Source organism: Phaseolus vulgaris, chromosome 3, assembly GCF_000499845.2.
Source record: "Phaseolus vulgaris cultivar G19833 chromosome 3, P. vulgaris v2.0, whole genome shotgun sequence".
Lineage (NCBI taxonomy): Eukaryota > Viridiplantae > Streptophyta > Magnoliopsida > Fabales > Fabaceae > Phaseolus > Phaseolus vulgaris.
The window spans coordinates 13,951,062-13,973,646 of record NC_023757.2 but is presented as its reverse complement, the minus strand read 5'-3'; the positions used below and the strand labels follow the sequence as shown (position 1 = coordinate 13,973,646).

Here is a 22,585-nt window from a genome sequence, read left to right as displayed (position 1 = left end):
AGAAGAAGTTATATAAAAGCAGTGTCAGTTCAAATACATAAGAAGAAAAATTACAAGTAAAGTTCGTACAAACAGAAATAAGCGCTAAGTCTCAAAAAACAAGTGATGGAGGGGGGTGATTAATCTTCTGAGGGCACGATTTTCCCATCCACCACTTCGTTGCAGATGGACACCATGGTCAGATCAAGCTCGGGGTATTGGCAAGCAACCTGCTCCAGGGCGGCGTCGAACCCGGCGGCAAGGACTTGGGCGGAGCTTTGCTCGAGCTCTTCGGTTTGTTGCTTCAGCTCATCAGCTCGTTTCTTCAGCTCTTCAGTTTCCCCGCGAGCTTGAGCAAGGTCTTCAACAACCTTTTTGCCTTCGTCTCGCGCCTGGGCCAGGCAGTTTTCTTGTTTTCCTCTTGAGCTTTGGCGAGCTTAGCCATGGCGTCGTTCCTCTCCTTCTTGACCTTCCCGAGGAGGACCTCCCGATCAGCTGACCTTTTTTCAAGGTTCTCCACCTTGGCCGCATCTGCTTTTATTGATGCCTCCAAGTTGGCCACCTTGAGCCTGTAGTGATGAGAGTCAAGTAAAGGAGGTTTTTATCAATGAAGGAAGAGGCAATTCACCATCACACTTGAAGTTCTTCCTTCTAGTCTTCTCAAAATTAAAAGAAGACATAAAATAAAGAGAGGCCCAAGCCCAAAGCCCAAGCCCAAAGCCCAAGCCCAAGTCCAAGTCCATCCTATGAAGGGCAAGGCCAAGTTTTAAATAATAAAGAATATTGTTTGAAGGTGCTTAGAGGGAAACATTGGAAACCTCTATTGTTAAAGCATCTTTTAGTCTTTAGTTAGGAGTCTTGGGGGGGGGGGGGGTGTTAGTAGATAGGTGTAGGAGTAGAAAAGGAGGTGCCAAAGTGAAGGAAGAGGTCACACCTTCCTCATGCTTTGTTTTAGGCGCCAATTCTAGAAGCTTTTTAGGAGGGAGTTTTTGAATTTGTGTAGCTTACATTTCAGCACCTTAGGCTATCAATAGAGGTGCTCTCTTTGTAAATTTCAGATTTGAATTGATCTAAAGAAACTATACTCAAAATTGGAGTGAGCATTGGAGAGCTTTTGAGCCTTCTTCTCTAGTCTTATCTTGAAGGATCATGGTTTCCTCAAGTGGCGGCTTGCACACTCATCTAGGAGCATCCATACTTCTAGTTGCGTGATCATCCAACCATTCTTCCATCTTCATGAGCATTCTCTTCTCCTTCCTTTCTTCTCTTGTTAATTTCCTTGTCTTAGAACAAGTTCGGCAATTTCAGCTTGTTATTGTGTAGCTATGGTTCATTTGTGTTCTTGGCTGTTTTTCATCTTTTCTTCTTCAATTCCAGCAATTTGATTCGGTACCTTACTGTTTTGTTTTGTTAATTAGTGTTTTTGCCTTTCCTCCATCTCTTTTGGTTCAATTTGACAATATGTGGAACATCCAAATGAGTTTGGGATTTGGTACTAGTTTTTGGTGAGTTCTTGTCTTAGAACAATGATCCAACTCTAAGAAAAGTGCCTCAATAATGTCCAGCTCAAGGTGATTCCTAAGAATGTCAAGAATCATTCTAATTGTGCTAGTGGAATCACATCATGTGGTATCATGAGTTTAGGTGTGTTCTTGTTTAATTGTTGAGTTGTGTAGCACTTTATTTCAAGAGCTCTTTTAATTTCTTGCAATTTAAGTTTCTGTTTTAGGCTTATTTTGAGTTTACTTGCTGTTTTAATTCTTTTGCCTATCATATGTTTGAGTATTTTCCTTTTTGAATCATGTCAAGTTTTGTCTTAGTCATGTTATTCCATAATTGTCATTACTTCTAGTAGTACTTTTATTGTTTTTTGATTGTTTCTTGCTTTAGTGTCATATAATTTTCTGAATTGATATTGATCCTTTGTGCATTTTTTCTTTTTAGAATTGAGTTCATACTTGTATTCTAGACCTATACAAGTTCCAATACATCATTTTCCATTATGTCTTTGCTAGTTCATAATTCTGTTTTTTATTCCTATTAGGATTCCTCTGTTTCTGAAAAAAAGTGCTTACTGTTTTTCCTTATTGCAATTTATTTGCTCACTGGAAAATTCTGAAATTCTGGATTTGTGATATTAAAAGTGTTATAAAAGAGTAGAAAAAAGAATCATTCAAAAATTCAAAGTACACAAAAAATGATAAATAAAATAAAAAAAGTGTACAATTCTGCCGAAAAGAATACGGTAATCTGGCAGCGATTTTAAAAAATTTATCTCAATTAATTGGCTTACTATTTTTAATTGATTCCAGTGCCATTATTGGGTTAACATCTTGAAGTTTCTGTGGTTTAAATTTCATAATCCAGTTCGCTCTACATCATTCCAGTTAAATCAGTGAATATCAAGCACAGTTTGCATTTTAAAAAACTTTTCCAGTAGCTAATTTTTGTTTTCTTCATCTACTCTAGTGCTTTTCCTTAAGTATTCTTTTGTGTGCCTACTTTCTCATTGAGTTCTTTATTTTCTTGATTGTCTTTCATTCCTTACTCTTTGAGTTTGTCTTACATATAGTTTTCCTTTTGCAATTACCTTTCTTTGCTTATACCTTTTCTTGTTTGTCTTTATTGTTTCATTGGTTTTGTGGTGGTTGCCTTTGAGATTGGTGTGCTTGCTTTGACATCTTTCATTTGAGGATTCCAAGGCCTCAAGATCAGATTGGTGCAAGGACATTATTTCTTTGAGAGTGACCTATTTTTCTGCCTCAATTCACTTCGGCATTTGTGCTTAAAACACTCACTGTTTTTGCTAATTTTTGTTTCTTAACTTGTTTGTTGTTTTTGTGTGTTTGCTGTTTTTTATTTCCAAAATGGCTGGATTTTCAAGTGATGCATCATACAAGCAGAATTCTCCTTCCAAAGCTTTAATCCTTGGAGATATTACATGAAGCACAAAGAACTATTAGACGCTTGGAAGAGAAAATGCAAAAGATGGAGGTCCAACAAGCTAGACCATCTCCTTCTATCCATGATGGGCATCATTCTCATAGACCATCTTCAAGAGCCTCTTCAAATGATTTTGGCCGTGAAGAAGGGTACCAGCTTACTCTCCAGCTCAATTTTCTCTTGAGCTAGGAGGTGCAGTTTCTGGCGCAGATCGGAGGCCTCCTTGCGTGCGCCCCTTAGCTCAGCGCTCATGGCGTCCTCCAGCCTTGAATGATCGATTTCTGCCATCATCAGGTTGTAAGACAGTTTTTTTGCCTCAATCCTTATCAGGCGGTTCTCCTCCTGGAGCGCTGAGTTCTCGTCCTGAAGCCTCTTGTTCGAGTTCTTCACAACCTTCGTTATGATTGAGGGGAGGTCCTCTGCCATCATCTTTAGTTTAGTTGTGAAGGGCCCCTAGACCTCTTCGATGGAGGGGGGAAGGCTTGCAGTTGTTGCTGGTGGAGGTGCTGGAGGAGCCTGGTGCTGACTTTCACCACCACCCTCTTGAGTTTGTAGAGCAAGGGGGGCTTCTTGGCGTGGTGGTGAAGTGGGAGATTCGGTTATAAGTATTGGCGAGTTGTGGGCACCTTCATCTCCACCTGGTGCGGCCCCAGCAATAGAGGTGGTTGAAGGAGGACCCTCTCCAGCAGATACGAATGGCGTGGAGGCGCTTGGAGGGTTCTCTATGACGGGGGGCGCGACTACCAAGGGTGTTGCTTAGACTGGCGGTGTTGGAGCAGGGGGAGAGGGCGGTGTTGGTGTTGGGAGAGCGGGTGGTGAAGAGGGTGCCACCCTTGTTCTTTTGGGGACGAGGCCGTCCTCAGTCGCCTCGTCATCCTCATCCTCTTGTACCACTTGAGGAGTTTTCCTCTTTGGCTTCCTCAAGACAAGCTTTTTTCATTGGGGGGCGGGCAGTGTCTCCGGAGGAGTTGGACCTTGGGGAGGAGATCTGCCCTGAGCAGCGGCGATCTCCACCACCGAGTTGGGCACGGTTTGGGCACCCGTCGCCAACTTGTGAGTTTGGGCGATCGCCCTCAATTCAGCTAGTTTGCCTTTGCCCAACATGAGGTCTGCACAGGGTAAAAAATAGATGAGTAAGCACAAAAGCAAAGGCAGAATATACGAGTATATGCACGAATAACGTAAACAAGTGGCACATGAATAAAAAACCAAGACCAGTACGCAACAAATAGGACGCCCAATGATAGATGGTAGAAATGCGAAGTCAGTCCCAACACAAAACGAAAACCTTGGTGTCGAGGTAAGGGCTAACCTATATGAGCTTCAAGTTGGCCCTCGAGGAACTCGAAGGAGATTATTGAGGAGGTGGGCTCTTCCAGAAAAGGCAGAGATCTTTGTCTAGCTCGCCCATGGTGTCGGGACTTCTGGGCCTCCTAAAGCTTTCTTTGGCGTCTTTGTTCCCCTTGTGTACCCAGTACAAGGGGAAGCCGTCGAGCAGGGAGGGATCTTGGTCGTTGGCGCACACCTTCACGAATTTTCCCTTCCAATCTTTGTAAGATTGCTGGAAGATTGAGAGGATTGACCTCCCAGCAATCCCATTCAGGCTAATCCAGAGGCGGTCTCCTGGATTCTTAGCTTCGAACAGGAAGAGGAAAACGTCAACTGAAGCTGGTAGTCCCAAGTGTGCGCACATAATTTGGAACGCCCTTACGAACGCCCAGCTGTTGGGATGAAGCTGGGCGGGGGCGATATCGAGCTCGGTTAACAGCTCTCTCTCGAAGCGAGTGAAGGGAAGTCTAAGCTTCACCTTCTTGAAGAACGTCGCGTAGATGAAGCAGAACAGCTCGCCGTTGTTCGCTTTATCGTCCGCGCAGATCGGCTCACCCGGGAAGTAGGGCAGCACGACCATTTTTCTGTCGTGCTCCTTATGGAATGTGAGCTCGGATTGGTCCCCCTTCCTTAGTCGGTGCACGCCCAACTCCGTGTTTATTGAAGAAGTCTCTTTTAACAAAGTTGAGGTGGCCCAAGGGTAGAGTGCCTTGTAGTCCTTTGGAGGTAGGGGGCGCCTCCGGCGACTGGCGGAGTTGCCTGAGCGGGGTTGGCGTGAGAAGTTGCAGGCCTCTCAGCCTGGGAAGAAGGAGCGCCAGATGCTCGTGGTGGGTTACACGCTGGTGGAGGATTTGCCCAGGAGCAACCCTACGCGCTTGGGGTGGAGGGTTTCGCGACGAAGAAGGAGGGTTCGCGGTGGATTTTGTATGAGCCATCGCAGGAACTGCAAAGGAAAATGAAAGGGATGAACAAAGGTTACAGAGAACGACTCGATTGAGGACGAAGAAAGGAGAACGAACGAACAGGAGTTCGTTGGGACAAACGTGATGGAAGACGAAGCCTTAAGTTACGAGAGGGGAGAAAAGGAGAAAACAGCCCACAACGTATGCACCAGACAGATAATGGATGATGCGAATCGGTTAAAATGCAGCAAATATCAACAGAAGAAGTAAAAGGGGTACCTTTTGATGATCGGATGAGCGTTGAAGAGAGTTGGAGATTGAGAGAGTCGAGGAGCGTCGTGGGATGCAGAGAAAATACTTGGAACTTTTGAGAATGTAGAAAGATGATGGAACAGTAGGAAGTGCGAAGGGTTTTAGGGGTTTTTCGAACGTTTTCGGAAGCGCAAACGACAGCTGAAGATGACCGTTGATGAAGCCATGTGTCGAGCGATTGGTAAAAGGGGTTTGGTGGAGCGTCAGAAAAGCAGAGGGTACGAACGTTTGGAATTCCGTGCCAGCGCCACGTAGATCGACAGTGATGTGACCTCTTAGTCTTTGCTTAAGACTGGGGGGCTTGTGTACCGCCAGGTAGTCGGAAGGGATGACGTGGCAGCAAGCGATAATATAGGCGTGTTGAACGGAACACCTGGCTGACAGAAGGGAAAAAAGTCGGGGAGCTCGTGTAGGTGCCAATCGTTAAGTTGGCGTGCTTCGATCTCTAGCATATCTAAACCGGCGGTCACCAGGTTTGTGTCGTAGTCGCCGGATGCGAACCCAGGCGACCAAGTGATCAGAGATCGCCGAGAGGAGAACATCGCCGAAAGATCAGGAAAGCTTGTTCAAAGCTTTCAAAGGGCACGAGTGCGAAGGATGAAGTTATCAGATGATCATTCCCTAGCTAGCAAGAGGTTGAGGCCAGGGAACAGCTTACCAGGACATGCACGGTGAAGCAAGTGAAGCAGATTATGATGGCGGCCGGCAAGACCACAGGGAAGGTGTGCATGGTGACACCCCGTACTCGCCACACAAAAGAGATCGCGCTCCAAGGCAGCTATACACTGAGTTACTCCTTGCATGGGTAACTTAGTCGAACAGCCTGAAGAGTAAGAAGTGACGCTCAAGCAGAGGACGCTCCAGATGGTAACACGTGTACAGCTGGATGCGAGCCACGTGTTCAGATGTGCAACCGTCAGGAGAGAGAAAGTGCACAGGTATATAAGAGATTCTAACGAACTTCTGAGGTACGCGCGTTTAGAACACTGCTTTACGCTTGGAGAATACTTGAGTGACAGAGAGAGTTTTTGCATGGTTCCTTGAGTTCTTAGTTTTCTATCTTAGAGTTTTGGTGGTTTCGTCACTGACTTGAGCGTCGGAGCGCAATCGGCCACAGCGGCGCCACTCTGTCTTTTGCAGGTTCTTGAGGTGAATCGAGGTGTGAAGGACGGAAGCTAGCATGGTGCAAAGCCGATCCAGAGGAAGAATACCTTCGACGTGGCAAGGCTCTTGCGTTCTGGTCAACCGGCAGGATCAAGAGTCTTTTTATCAACAAAGAATTAATTAAATTAAAACTATGAGAGTGAAGGAAGAAAATATGCTTAGCAATTTAGCTGATGAAATATTTTTCTCTTTTGATGCAAATTAGACGTTGAAAGTATTGTAAATAAATATAGAGGTGTCTTTAGACTCTATTTCTTGTTTTTAACTTACATGACTCTCCTTTTAAATATAGTATTCTTTTTCGGTGTTTCATAGGTAATTTTTATCTTATGAGATAGATATATCATATATTAAATTATTGACCATGCTACCAATTACACTAAACATTTCATCCACCATTTAAATTCTCACTATCCTAATTGAATATATAATAGAAAACCTTCATCACCTATGAATCTCCAACTACTATCAACTTTTAAGAAAATTTAGACATCAAATTATATGAACTTGGGTAATTGTGTTTTAAGTGCAAAAGAATAAGAATAAAAAGAAAATAAAAGGTCTTTTAAATTCTTAGAAGAATTATGAGTTAGTGTGGTTTCCTATTTGACAGGGAAAATGATCATTTCCTAGTATTATAAACAAATCTTTAGATATATATTGGAATACAATTACCATTTTTTTTCATTCACAAACTTACCGTTTATAAGGATTGTTTTTATCGTTTTTAATTCACTCATCAAATAATTGATATCATATGTTGATTTCAATGTGACTACAAGAAAATTTTTATTGTTTTGGATCCTTCTAAAATCATTGTTTCTATAACACTAAGGAATAATCTATTTGTTGAACAGAAAATCAAATAGTCATTCAAAGTAATTCATTAATTTTGTGATATAATAAACGTATGCTACACTTCAAAATAACTCTTAAAATATGTAAAATAAATGTGATTTATCTATCTTAAAAAGAATATTAGGAAGTAATAAAGATTGTAATTTAAAATTTTAGATAGATAAATATCAAATAAAAATATTTTACAGAAACTAAAATCAAAATTCACATATTTTATAAGGATAAAAATAATAATTTTAAAATTTATATTTTAAGGATCAAAGGTTTAAAAATATATTTAGGAAAATTTATTCAAAAACACTTCTGCAAAAAGAAATATCCATAAAAAAAATATAGGCATGAAACACAGGATTTCAGCCAATTTAAAATCATATGTTGCACTTAAATCACAAAACTCAAAAGACAAATATATAATCTAATTTTTAACCACACTTCAACCCCATGAAAAGAATTTAAATAAATTTTGGTTAAATTTTTGGGAAAAGTAAAAATAATATAAGATATATGTCATACGGATATAACATTTGTTAGAATTACATTAATGTCCGTCGCAGTTGGTAGAAGATGAACCTTAAAAGTTAAAGAATAGTGATAAAACAATTTAATAATGTTTAAGATGTAAATAAAATTAAAAAAATGAATACTGAAGAATCTTTATTTTAAGTGATTTGTTTTTTTCTTTTACGGTTTCTTCCTTCTTATTAGACTAAAACTTAACGTGTCTATGTAAGAAACTATTGCTATTTACGCTATTAAGATTATCACAGATGGAAGACTTTAGAGATTAAATTATATAATATAAAAAGTTATTGTTTTTAATTTTAAGATGCATATTATAAGGTCGATACTGCTTGAAGCCGGTTAGGTATTGGGCCGGTGAGGCCTACGACGAATCATGCCGAGGAGACCTGTTTGATTGCACAATATTCTTAAATATATCGCTTAAATACTCTGATTTGCTTGTACAATATATCTGATTATGTTGCATAAATGCTTTGATTATATGACAGAAATGTTCCGTTCTCAATACATGATATCCAGATATATTCATATTTTAGGAAAAGTTACCGTAATATGACATGTTAATGCCCGGAGAAACCAAAAGCCAAACCCATGAGGCCTTATAAATATACAACCACCCCTAGGGAGTATCTCAACTCGCTTTTTTACATTATATTCACTATATACACATAATTTTATGCTCTTACCGACTTAAGTGTCGGAGTGTAATCACAGGAGGAGCCCCCACTTGTTCTCTGGAAGCTGATCCACTAAAGCTTGAAGGGAGGCCACTAGGAGCTCATCCAGATTCTGACCGACCTCGAGCTGGCGAGAACATTTGGCGCCCACCGTGACCCCCTAGTAAAAAGGTTCCCATAATTATTCCCATTATATCATAAAGATACAAATCATAAGGACCAGATAGATGCCAGCCCCTGAAGCCGAAGAGGTTGTCACATTACAACAGGTAATGGAGACAATGCGTACATTACAATGCGAAAATGAGGAGTCGAGAAGACAACTTGAGCAATTCTAAGCCGCTCACGAACTCCTCCAGGAAGAGTCTGCGGCAGAGCAACAAAGGTTAAGGGACGAGGCCGAAGCCTCCAGACGACTGATGGAAGATGCCATCCGAGCACATGAGGAGCTGCAAAGAGTAAATGAGGATCTAAGAAGGACATTCTGAGGGAGGACGAATGCAGGACCTGCAGACCAAATTCAAGATAGATGGCGGAGGGATCCTCGTTCGTTCTCTCAGGCCATTATGGAAGAACCAATTCCCCCGCACTACATGATGCCAAAAATGCCCTCTTTCTCAGGCCTTGGAGACCCCGAGACGCACCTCAAGGCTTTTCAAGCCCTGATGCTGATCTCAGGGGGCTCAGACGCCATCAGATGCAAAATGCTTCAAGGCACCTTCACTGGGACAACCTTAAAATGGTTCAACGACCTTCCGGATTAAACCATCCACTCATTTCAAGAGTTCTCCTAGCTGTTCGGTGAACAATTCGTGGCCAACGTGGTGAAACCTCCACGAATGGCCGACCTTTTCGATGTCAGGAAAAGGGAAAGCAAGCCGCTTAAAGAATATCTCAATCGTTTTTGCGAAATATCAGTATGCGTTCAGAACCCGCAGAATGAGATGGTAATACGCGCCTTTGTGAAAGGGTTACGGGTGAACCCATTCAGCGATTCACTGCTAAGGAATAGGGCGGCGTCAATGACGGAAGTCCGAGAATGCGCCTCAGTGCGCATAGCTACCGAAGAGGCTATCCGTCGAAAGAAATCACACGAGCGCCACGAAAAAGCGAAGTACAAGGAGCGCCCCCGGGAAGCCCAACCGAGAGTAGCCGAGACTACAATCGCCAAACGCGCAGACAGGAGGTACGTACCTTATGTGGCACGGAAAGAAGTAGAGAATAAAGGTGTCCCCCGTATGCAGGCATCTCCAGCCCTACCAATTTTCACCATCCCACTGAGGCGTCTTTTGGACGATCACACCACTAGAAGTATGGATGCTCCTAGATGAGTGTGCAAGCCGCCACTTGAGGAAACCATGATCCTTCAAGATAAGACTAGAGAAGAAGGCTCAAAAGCTCTCCAATGCTCACTCCAATTTTGAGTATAGTTTCTTTAGATAAATTCAAATCTCCCATTTACAAAGAGAGCACCTCTATTTATAGCCTAAGGTGCTGAAATGTAAGCTACACAAATTCAAAAACTCCCTCCTAAAAAGCTTCTAGAATTGGCGCCTAAAACAAAGCATGAGGAAGGTGTGACCTCTTCCTTCATTTTGGCACCTCCTTTTCTACTCCTACACCTATCTACTAACACACCCCCCCTAAGACTCCTAACTAAAGACTAAAAGATGCTTTAACAATAGAGGTTTCTAATGTTTCCCTCTAAGCACCTTCAAACAATATTCTTTATTATTTAAAACTTGGCCTTGCCCTTCATAGGATGGGCTTGGGCTTGGGCTTTGGGCTTGGGCCTCTCTTTATTTTATGTCTTCTTTTAATTTTGAGAAGACTAGGATGAAGAACTTCAAGTGTGATGGTGAATTGCCTCTTCCTTCATTAATAAAAACCTCCTTTACTTGACTCTCATCATACTCCCCGAGTTGGAGACAATTCGTCCACGAATTCTGAATCCCTGCGTATAACAAAGTCAGTTTACTTTTACAATCAAAAGTGTAAGAAAAAGGAAGACAAGACTTAACAGATGGAACCAAAGGGATTGCAGAAAAGGATGTCCTATAAATCGACCAAGTTGGAAAAATTTGTTTGGAAATGATGATGTTTTTTGGAAAAAGACCTCTTAAATGGTGAAACCCATTAGGAGGTATGAAAAAATCATCCCTAACATATTTTAACCAAGGTGGTGTTGAAATAGGAACCTTGGGTAATGAAAAAGATAAAGAAGAAGAAGACCTTGGAGGGTCCATTTGAGGTATAGCACGAGTCAACATGATGGATTTAGAGGAGAAAATGGTGTGACTCGGTGTAGTACTTACTTCTTTTTCTTTCTCATTTTCTCTTTTAGTTTTCATTTTTATTTGGTCCTCATGAACCTCTTTGGGAGAGAGGGGTTTTAATATAACCTTGCGCCCTAGGAAGGAAAAAGACATTGTATTGGATAGGCCATCATGTAAAACATGTCTATCATATTGCCAAGGCCTTCCTAAAAGAAGATGAGATGCTTCCATGGGCACAACATCACATAAAACCTCATCTTTATACTTTCCTATTGCAAAGTTAATGAGGACTTGTTTATTCACCATGATTTCACCTACTTCACTAAGCCATTGTAATTTGTAGGGCTTGGTATGAGAGATAGTGGGTAAGGCTAACTTCTCCACAACTCTTGTACTAGCCACATTAGTGCAACTTCCCCCATCAATAATCAAGGAACATAACTTGTTGTTGATAAGACATCGGGTGTGAAAAATATTTTCTCCTTGAGTATCATTCAAAGATTTTGGAATTGTGCCCAACATACGTCTTACCATCAATAAGTCACCTTTACAAGGACTTTCACTCTCATTTTCACTTGATGGTCTAGAAGGTGAATAATGCCTAGGTGAATTGGAATCATGCTCACTAACTACAATGCCTTCATGCATGTACATACTTCGTTTAGAAGGGCAATTAGCAGCAATGTGACCATATCCCAAACATTTAAAACACTTTTGACTAGACGATTTAATTGGGGATTTAGGCCTAGAAGTAGATGGCGTAGGATCCTTGGGTTTGAAAGAAGAATCTTTGGAAGGATGTTTAGAAAAAGAATTTTTGTTTCTCCAAGACTTGGAGTAGTATCCATCATTGGAAGCATTTTTGAAAGAGTTTTTCTTAGCAAGTTAGGCTTCCACCTTCATTGCAAGATGAACTAAAGAGCCCAATGATGAATGCTCTTGTAACTCAACAATGTATTGAATATCCTTCCTAAGACCACTCACAAACCTAGCAATCATAGCTTCCTCACTTTCCTCTAATTCAATTTTAAGCACAAGCGTTTCTAGCTCTTTATAATATTCATCCACATTTAGCGTGCCTTGTTGAAACCGTTGGAGTCTCAACATGAGGTCTTTCCTATAATGTGGGGGCACAAATCTAGCGCGCATTTGATCCTTTAAAGAGTTCCAAGAGTCCACGGGAGGACCCTTGTGATAGATAATGTCCTTTACAATTCCATGCCACCATTTCATGGCATAATCACTAAACTCTAGGGTGGCTAGCTTAAGCTTATGCTCATCTTGGATCACATGGATCTCAAATATTTGTTCACACTTAGCCTCCCAATCTAAATATACATTAGGATCACTAGAGCCATTAAAACAAGGAAGCTTGACCGAAGGTAGCCTAGCCTTTGCATCTTGGTAGTAACCATTGCCGTAGTGATGTCTTTCTCCTTGATGATGAGGTCTTTGTCCATGAAATTGTGGTGGATTCCTCCTTCTCCTATGCTCTTCTTCACGGCCAAAATCATTTGAAGAGGCTCTTGAAGATGGTCTATGAGAATGATGCCCATCATGGATAGAAGGAGATTGTCTAGCTTGTTGGACCTCCATCTTTTGCATTTTCTCTTCCAAGCGTCTAACAGTTCTTTGTGCTTCATGTAATTCACCAAGGATTGAAGCTTTGGAAGGAGAATTCTGCTTGTAGGATGCATCACTTGAAAATCCAGCCATTTGAAATTAAAAAAAAAACAGCAAACACACAAAAACAGCAAACAAGTTAAGAAACAAAAAATTAGCAAAAACAGTGAGTGTTTTAAGCAAAAATGCCGAAGTGAATTGAGGCAGAAAAATAGGTCACTCTCAAAGAAATAATGTCCTTGCACCAATCCAATCTTGAGGCCTTGGAATCCTCAAATGAAAGATGTCAAAGCAAGCACACCAATCTCAAAGGCAACCACCACAAAACCAATGAAACAATAAAGACAAACAAGAAAAGTTATAAGCAAAGAAAGGTAATAGCAAAAGGAAAACTATATGTAAGACAAACTCAAAGAGTAAAGAATGAAAGACAATCAAGAAAATAAAGAACTCAATGAGAAAGTAGGCACACAAAAGAATACTTAAGGAAAAGCACTAGAGTAGATGAAGAAAACAAAAAATTTAGCTACTGGAATTTATTTTTTTTAATGCAAACTGTGCTTGATATTCACTGATTTAACTGGAATGATGTAGAGCAAACTGGATTATGAAATTTAAACCATAAAAACTTCAAGATGTTAAATCAATAATGGCACTGGAATCAATTAAAAACAGTAAGCCAATTAATTGAGATAAATTTTTTAAAATCGCTGCCAGATTACCGTATTCTTTTCGGCAGAATTGTACACTTTTTTTATTTTATTTATCATTTTTTGTGTACTTTGAATTTTTGAATGATTCTTTTTTCTACTCTTTTCTAACACTTTGAATATCACAAATCCAGAATTTCAGAATTTTCCAGTGAGTAAATCAATTGCAATAAGGAAAACAGTAAGCACTTTTTTTCAGAAACAGAGGAATCCTAATAGGAATAAAAAACAGAATTATGAACTAGCAAAGACATAATGGAAAATGGTGTATTGGAACTTGTATAGGTCTAGAATAAAAGTATGAACTCAATTCTAAAAAGAAAATGCACAAATGATCAATATCAATTCAGAAAAAAAATTATATGAATCAAAAACAATAAAAGTACTACTAGAAGTAATGACAATTATGGAATAACATGACAAAGACAAAACTTGACATGATTCAAAAAGGAAAATACTCAAACATATGATAGGCAAAAGAATTAAAAACAGCAAGTAAACTCAAAATAAGCCTAAAACAGAAACTTCAATTGCAAGAAATTAAAAGAGCTCTTGAAATAAAGTGCTACACAACTCAACAATTAAACAAGAACACACCTAAACTCATGATACCACATGATGTGATTCCACTAGTCATATAGAGAATGATTCTTGACATTCTTAGGAATCACCTTGAGCTGGACATTATTTAGGCACTTTTCTTAGAGTTGGATCAATGTTCTAAGACAAGAACTCACCAAAAACTAGTACCAAATCCCAAACTCATTTGGATGTTCCACATATTGTCAAATTGAACCAAAAGAGATGGAGGAAAGGCAAAAACACTAATTAACAAAACAAAACAGTAAGGTACCGAATCAAAATGCTGGAATTGAAGAAGAAAAGATGAAGAACAGCCAATAACACAAATGAACCATAGCTACACATTAACAAGCTGAAATTGCCGAACCAAAACAACTAGGAAACAAGCTAAGACAAGGAAATTAACAAGAGAAGAAAGGAAGGAGAAGAGAATGCTCATGAAGATGGAAGAAAGGTTGGATGATCACGCCACTAGAAGTATGGATGCTCCTAGATGAGTGTGCAAGCCGCCACTTGAGGAAACCATGATCCTTCAAGATAAGACTAGAGAAGAAGGCTCAAAAGCTCTCCAATGCTCACTCCAATTTTGAGTATAGTTTCTTTAGATAAATTCAAATCTCCCATTTACAAAGAGAGCACCTCTATTTATAGCCTAAGGTGCTGAAATGTAAGCTACACAAATTCAAAAACTCCCTCCTAAAAAGCTTCTAGAATTGGCGCCTAAAACAAAACATGAGGAAGGTGTGACCTCTTCCTTCACTTTGGCACCTACTTTTCTACTCCTACACCTATCTACTAACACACCCCCCCTAAGACTCCTAACTAAAGACTAAAAGATGCTTTAACAATAGAGGTTTCTAATGTTTCCCTCTAAGCACCTTCAAACAATATTCTTTATTATTTAAAACTTGGCCTTGCCCTTCATAGGATGGACTTGGCTTGGGCTTGGGCTTTGGGCTTGGGCCTCTCTTTATTTTATGTCTTCTTTTAATTTTGAGAAGACTAGAAGGAAGAACTTCAAGTGTGATGGTGAATTGCCTCTTCCTTCATTAATAAAAACCTCCTTTACTTGACTCTCACCAGGTGATCCCTTCTTCCCTTGGAGGCTGGGTAGTAACAACGAACACCCCTCTCTTTGTCTTGAGACTATTTACGTAGCACTTCTTAGCCTCTTTCTGGTCAGACTTGATGGTGATCATCGTACCCTCGAGGGAAGGCAGCTTCATCTTCATATGCCTCGTGGAGGCAATCGCTCCAATCCTGTTCAAAGCAGGTCTACCAAACAGTATATTGTAGGCTGATGGGGCGTTAACGACAAGATACCTAATGTTTGCAGTATGCGAAACTGTGCCATCCATGAAGGTCATCCTTAGCTTTATATGTCCGCGCACCTCCACTTTGTCTCCAGCGAAACCATACAAGCACCCCGTATAGGGCCTCAACTGGTTTGGGGACAACTGTAACTTGTTGAAGGTCGACCAGAACATCACGTCGGTCGAGCTTCCCTAGTCTATGAGGACGCGATGCACCCTTCTTCTTGCTGTGACTAACGAAATTACAACCGAGTCATTGTCGTGGGGTATGACGTCTTGGCGGTCGGCCTTGGTGAAGACGAGGTCGACATCAGGGGTCTGATCCACCTCCTATACCTCTACTGCCATCACCTCTCGTGCGTACTTCTTTCGCTGGGAGGCGGCACATCCTGTTGAACCAAGTGGTGTTCAAGTTTTGAAGAATCCAAATCCTTTGAAGGATGTTGAAGCCTTGGCTGTGCTTGATGTTGTTGTGCTGGTTTAGCTTAGTTCTGGGGTAGTTTATATGTTGTAATCCACCCTTTGATTAAATCTAAAGTATTAGCATTCTCAATCTTTGTAAAAGTAAAATGTTTTCAAACTAAGTTAAAACAACCAGTTGTTTTATCAAAAGAACCGATTGTTTGTACTTAGGTGTTTTGAGGAAAAGATTGAAAACTGTTTTTAAATGGTTGAACTGTTAAATTAACAAAACAACCGATTGATTCGAGGAAACAACCGATTGTTTGTTTTGGGATCATAACAGAAAAACTGTTTTCTGTTTGACTGAGCTTTAAATGATTTAACTGCTTACGCTCCAGTCATTAAATGCTTTGACCAATCTTTTAATGCAATTTAAGAGTTTGTTAAGATTTGATAACAAACTACATCTTTGAATATACTCAGAAAAAAAAATTTGAGATTTAAGAATCTTTGACAAAGTTTTTCCTAAGAGTTTGTTTTTGAGTTTTTCAAAGAGCTGAGATTGCTAAGAGTTTGTGGTTGATCAAAGTGTATGGAATAGGATTCTGCTTGTATTGATTTCAGATTATCTTCTGTAACAAGTGTAATCCTTGTACTCTTTTGAACAAGTATTCGTTTCTGTGTTTGCTGAGATTGGTTGTGTGTTCTTGAGGGGATCAAGATCAGCAATCTTAGTGTTGGTGTGTTGACCAAGGAGAGTGTGTTTCTTGAGGTGTTCAGGGTCATTCTCTTGGTTGTTGTGTAAGTGATCAAGGTGTGATTGCTTAGTGGATTTCCTCAGGGTTTCTGAGAAGACTGGATGTAGCTCTGGTTTGGAGTGAACCAGTATAAACAACTGTGTACAATTTCTCTATCCCTATCTCTTTAAATTCAGTTTTGTCAATTAATAACTGGTATAAACAACCGATTGTTTCGGTAAAACAACCGATTGTTTTTCCAGTATTGTGCTTTTGCTTTATGTTTTGAAAAACTGAATTCTTAATCAAGGTATTTGTGAAGTATTTTTCATTCTAAGCTTAAAAGTTTACGAAAATCTTTCTTAAACAATTCACCCCCCCTCTCGTTTAAAGCCATATTTTCTAACACATCCCCCTCGTGAAAACCCTTCGGAGATCGTGTTGATCTCCCCATGAATTGGCACCTTGTGCCACTGATCTGCTCCCGCGGTCACCAATGCTTGATCATTCTGTTGCTCTTGAAGGTAATCCTTCAAGAAGCCGCTCTTCACTAGCTCATCTAGTTGGTGTGCCAGGGCCAAGCAATTGCGTATGTAGTGGCCATGTGCTTGGTGAAACTCACACCAAGCGTTCGGGATAGCGATTAGCTCCTTGAGCTCCACTTGAAAATTATGTTTTGGGAGCGGGTCCCTTTGTCTGCGTGTCCCCGCCTGGGACTTCTCGTAGGGTTTTCCCGCTCCCTTCTTTTCTGTGGTCGCCTCGTGCACCCTCATGAGCTGAGGTCGTCCTGCTGCTCGAGGTCGGATGGGACCGACAAGACCACGTTTCTCCGTTACTCGATCATCTGCGGCAATGTGCGCCAACACCCGACGCCTGATCTCGGTGAACGTCTTCGAGTAGAACCTCAATAGCGATTCACTGAAAGATCCTGGCAACATTCCTTTAACGAAGGCGTGTACTGTCATGGCCTCATCTGTGGGTTTCAACCTTACCACCTGGACCCCAAACCTGTTTAAGTACTCTTTCAAAGACTCACCCTGGTATTGTTTGATGTCGAAGACATCGTAAGAGAATCGAGTGGGGGCCCTGTTGACGAGGTACTGCTCTCTGAACAGTGTCGCAAATTGGTCAAAAGTGGTGATGTGTCCGTCAGGGAGGCTGACGAACCATTCTAGTGTCGCGTCTGCCAATGTGCTCATAAGTAGCTTGCAGTACATAGCGTCAGACCCTCCCGTGAGCATCATGTGAGTGTGGAACGCTGTGAGGTGGGCCTCTGGGTCCTCGACACCTGTGAAGGTGACCTTCGGGCCTAGAGATGTGGTTGGCAATGCCGTATCCATGATCGCTTGAGAGAACGACATGGGACGTGCCCTAGGCGGTACAGGTGGGGCACGTTCATCCACCGCACGTTCCCCTACTTGTTGCAAGCCTCTACGTAGCTCCTCATTGGTTCTGCGCAACTCTTTGTTGTCCGCCTGCGATGCAGCTATTTCAGCTCTAGATGCCGCCACCTGTTCCTGAGGGCACGCATGGTCTCCATGAGTTGTTGCATGGTGACATTGTCCCCCCCAGGAGGCACAACACCTGAAGCCATTGCAGGAGCTAATCAAATAAATGAGGCTTTTATTAATGAAGGAAGAGGACATTCGCCTTCACATTTGAAGTTCTTCCTTCTAGTCTTCTCAAAATTAAAAGAAGACATAAAATAAATATGAGGCCCAAGCCCAAAGCCCAAGCCCAAGAAGGCCAAAGCCCAAAAAGCCCAAGTCCATCCCATGAGGGGCAAGGCCAAGCATTAAATAAAAGAACATCATTTGAATTACTCTTGTATAGTTGTAGGAGGTGTGGATATTAAATAAAGAAGTGTGAAAATGTAAAATAAAGTCACATTATCCATGTGACTTAGGAGAGTAGGTGTAGGTGTAGGTTTTAGGAGGTGTCATAGTAGAAAAAGGTCACACCTCCCATATGACTTGTTTTTGGTGGGAATTTCAAATGAGTTTTATTTGAATTTTCCCACCTATTTTTCAGCACCCTCACACTATAAATAGAGGTGTGGGTTCTTGTAAAATTCAGAATTGAAATTGGTAATAGAGAAACTCTACTCAATTTGAGAGAGAATTATGAGAACTTGTCTTCTCCTTCACCTTGTCTTATCTTGAGTGCATTAGGTTCTCTCAAGTGGCGGCACTAGCTCACTTATCTTGGAGCCTTCACCATCCAAGTGGCGTGATCATCAAACCAAGTCCTTCATCTCCATAAGTTCTTCTTTCTTTCATCTCCTAGCTCATTTGAATCTAAAACATGTCTTAGTTTACTTTTCTAGCATTTTCATTCGGTATTTTAGTTTGTTTCTGAATTTGCTTCGGTTCATCTTCTCCTTGGCTGTTTCCATTTGTTTCTTCTTCATTTCTAGTTGTTTTGTTCGGTTCAATTCTTTTCTTGAGCTTTTTAAACGGTGCTTTTGCTTTTATACACATTTTAATTGGTTCAATTGGCAATAGATGGATCTTCCATATGAGTTTGGTGTTTGGTGCAAGTTTTGGTGAGTTCTTGAAACATAGAACATTGATCCAATTCTATTAAAAGTGCCTAAGCTATCTCCAACTCAAGTTGATTCCATAGAATGTCGAAGAATCATCTCTATTTGGCTAGTGAAATCATATCACAACACCTGAAGCCATTGCAGATCCTTGCCTCGCACTCCTCATATCGTTGGTAAAGAACTCTTCACGTGATTGCGAGTGGGACCTTGTTTTAACGTGCCCTACGGTGGGCGCCAAATGTTCCTGCCTGTTGACTCACTCCGCCGGTTGACTTTAACGGTAGCCTTTGGCCCTTCAATCTCCGCCTGAGAATGGTGCTTCCTTGATCAAGAAATCTCTCACCTGCAAAGACAAAGGGGCGCCTTGACGGCCGTTTGCACTCTGACGCTCAAGTTAGTATAAGGGCAAAGAAACACCAAGTGTATAGTCTCAGTCTTAGAAACTGTGTACCTTGCTAGGGTTCTCGGTACCCTTTTTATAGGTTGAGACTAGGGTTTACCTTTGTGTTGTTACCCTTGTCTAGGGTTCCTTGGGGAATGTCCTTGCGCCGCTATTTACATAATCTTAGCATATCTGGCACATAGAACTTCCCTTAACTGGAGTGCAACAAATAACAGAGTGGCCGCTTAGGTACCAACTTGTGCACCTAATCTCTGGCGCCATCTGTTTCTACGGGTGCCCTAAGTATTCACGTGTCATGCATGAAACTTCCCTTGGAAACCCTAACCCTTATGGTTCTTAGCACCTCCAAGGATTATTCTCACGTGTCGCACCTGTATGCGCTATACACACCACGTGCATGGATCCCTCGTGACCTAGGCTTCCCTCATATCTGATGTTCTAACTGTTGATTTAGGATAGTTCTGGGACCCTCCTTACGTGGTTCAACATGACGTTCAGACTACCGATGTCCGATCTCTCCTTCTGTTGGTAAGGACCGATGTTGATCTCCAACATCGGGGTCTTATTGTACTGATGTCCGAAGTCCCACTATTCTTCTGACAGGTGCCTCTGGGACCCAGCTTATGTGGCCCTCTTCCACCTATCAAGCATTGGTGCGCGATGTCTGAGGTCAGTTACTGGGATCGATGACCGAAGAATGATCGAAGAATGGTCGGGACAATAATTAGCATATACATTTATTTCTAGGAAGAAATAAACATATTAAAATAAAAAATTTATCAAAATTGAAAAAGTTGTTTTTTCTGAAACAACCTTAAGTAATACTTAAAAAGTAACTGATGAATATTAAGTTTTTATAATGTTATGAATGAAGTATTTTATTATAAAATATATTCTTATTTAATGTTGAATAAAGTCTTTATTAAAAATCATATTATTTTTTTAATGTTTAATCATACTTAGAAAAACATTGTAAAAATAATATATTTTAAAGAAAATAAAATTACTATAAAACAAATTTTAAGGCCTTAAAGATTAAGGATAAGTTGACACTCTCCAAAAGAAAAGTACTTATTTAACAATCTACTTTAATACTATTATTTGAAGTTAAAAAATATTAAAATATTAATATTTTGGGATTTAAATGTAGTTTGCTTTGCTGGTTATTAAAATATCACTTCCCTTTATTCAGAAGGGATTAAAAAATAAAAACTGTCATAAACTGTATACTGCAAAAAAAATTGAAAAGAAAAGATGAAAAGAAGTAACAGTACAATATAAATGCTCAAATATCATTATTGGATGCAATTTGAGTCACCACACTTTTGTTGTCTCCTGCCAATAATTAATATTTATACTCTATACGCTCTCTCTTTGTAATTTTGAAGGAAAAAAATAAGTAAAAATGTGTGAACCACTTGTTACTATTAACATGCAATTGATATTTATTATTTTTCTCTTTTCATAACCATATTTTCTAGTATTATATCTACATTTTTTTTTCCATATCTTTCTATCATTATTGGTCACTTATTGACACTGAATTCTGTGAGTGGGGACTGTTAAAGGCTGAACCTCTATATAAACCTCTCTTCTTGCTTTCATCAACTCCTACTCTCTTTCCTTTAAACCTTTTTTTCACTTCTATTATTATTTTGTATTCCAAATGGCCACTGTTGAGGTAATTTAAAGATGCAGTTATTGCTCCATCTCTCTACCTACTTCTCTATATCCTCTATGCAGATCATGAAAACCAATTAACCATTTCTCATAAATCTCTCAGTTTTTTATTGTTTTATTTATTTGCCTCGATTCATGGTAGGGCACATCTACTTCTAATTATCAACATACAAATCAACTCTTTGTTTTTCCTGTTTTGGTTTGTATTTTCTCTTTTTCAGGATTTCTATCTTGATCATATATAAACTGATCAATAACTTCAAGTCAATCTCTCTCGATCGGTTTTCATCCTAATAAGCGTAATATAGTTGTTGCATCCAATTTAAGTAAAAATCATCCGACATCAATTTTCTCAGCAAAACTATTAGTTTGTAAAGTGCCCTTCAAAAACAACCCTCCTTTAACCGTCACAGCTATGTTAATTGCATGATATTTTTTGCTGCTATATTCTAGATTTTAGAAGTTTTATTGAACTTTCTAAACTTAAGATTTAAAGACTATTCATTTTACTTTTATTTTTATTTTTTCTGGTAACATACTGCTCCCATCGATATTTTAGTTTGTGATTCCCAAAAAGATGCCTTGTTCGTTAAGTTGGGATTGGAACTTTGGAATAATTAGTTGAATGAAAATGGATCTTGCAGGTTGCACAGCAAACACCAACAAATGTGACAGAGAATGAAACAACCGAGGAAACAACCGAGAAAACAACCCCAGAACAACCAGCCACCGAAGAGGCAAAGGAAGAAACCATCGCAGAAGCAAAAGAGGCAGAGGCAGAAGCAGAAGCCCCAGTTGTTCCAGAAACCGAAGTGACAGAGGAAGTGAAGACGGAGGTAGAGGTAGAGAACCGAGCAGCAGAAAAAACAGGAGAAGAAGAAGTGAAAGAGGAGATTAATGAAAGCGAATCAGTAGCAGTGGAGGAAGAGAAGCAGGAGAAGAAGAAAACAGGTGAGAGCGCAGAAGTTTGTGTTGAGAAGAATGAAGGTTAATAAGGCAAAGGATATTGGTGTTGTGAATGGGAAAAAGGTTGGAATGATTGAAGTGTAGTTCTTGTTGTGGTGATTGATGAGGTCTACCATTTTGGATGTGAAAGTTGATCACAAGTTTCTTATTTAATTTCATCTTCATATTATTGTAATGGTAAGTGTTTGGGTATGGTTTTACGATTTATGAAGGATATAATATAGCTACATATAAGCACCGCTGAATTGGCATGCATGCCAACCGGATTCTATGTCTTATGTAATGCTCATTTCCTCTTGCTTTCAATAAATTATATTTATTTTTACAACTTTTTTTATTTCAGCTATTATCTTCTACACATATATAAATTTTGATCTTCTACAGAACCATATAATGCCTCTTTTATCTTCAACCATTCACCAGTCAAATTTATCTTTGCTACTAATGAAATGAATATAATGTCTCATAACATATTCATATAACTAAAAATTAAATCATGCATTTATGAGAGAAAGCAACATTTAAAAAATATCTTATTTCCAGGATTTTAGTTAAGCAATATCGAATAAAATCCCGGTATAGGCTTAATTATAGATGTTAATTAATTAATATAAAATTACATTTTCATTGGAACTCTACCGAGCCAAATTGCTCTTTGTCGG

The 22,585-nt window shown here is 39.9% G+C and overlaps 2 protein-coding genes across 2 annotated transcripts; one reads left to right on the top strand and one right to left on the bottom strand.

The window, feature by feature from the left end:
- Window positions 1-16,700: 16,700 nt before the first annotated feature.
- On the bottom strand, window positions 16,701-17,975 carry LOC137839161 (uncharacterized). Its single transcript, XM_068648286.1, has one exon. It carries the CDS (start codon window positions 17,973-17,975, stop codon window positions 16,701-16,703), a length of 1,275 nt encoding a protein of 424 aa, XP_068504387.1.
- A 2,869-nt stretch (window positions 17,976-20,844) lies between these two features.
- LOC137806751 (cytosolic calcium-binding protein 2-like) lies at window positions 20,845-22,251 on the top strand. Its single transcript, XM_068607015.1, has 2 exons — window positions 20,845-20,958; window positions 21,602-22,251. The coding sequence occupies exons 1-2, from the start codon at window positions 20,944-20,946 to the stop codon at window positions 21,947-21,949; spliced, it is 363 nt and encodes a 120-aa protein (XP_068463116.1). The 5' UTR covers window positions 20,845-20,943; the 3' UTR covers window positions 21,950-22,251.
- Window positions 22,252-22,585: the final 334 nt, after the last annotated feature.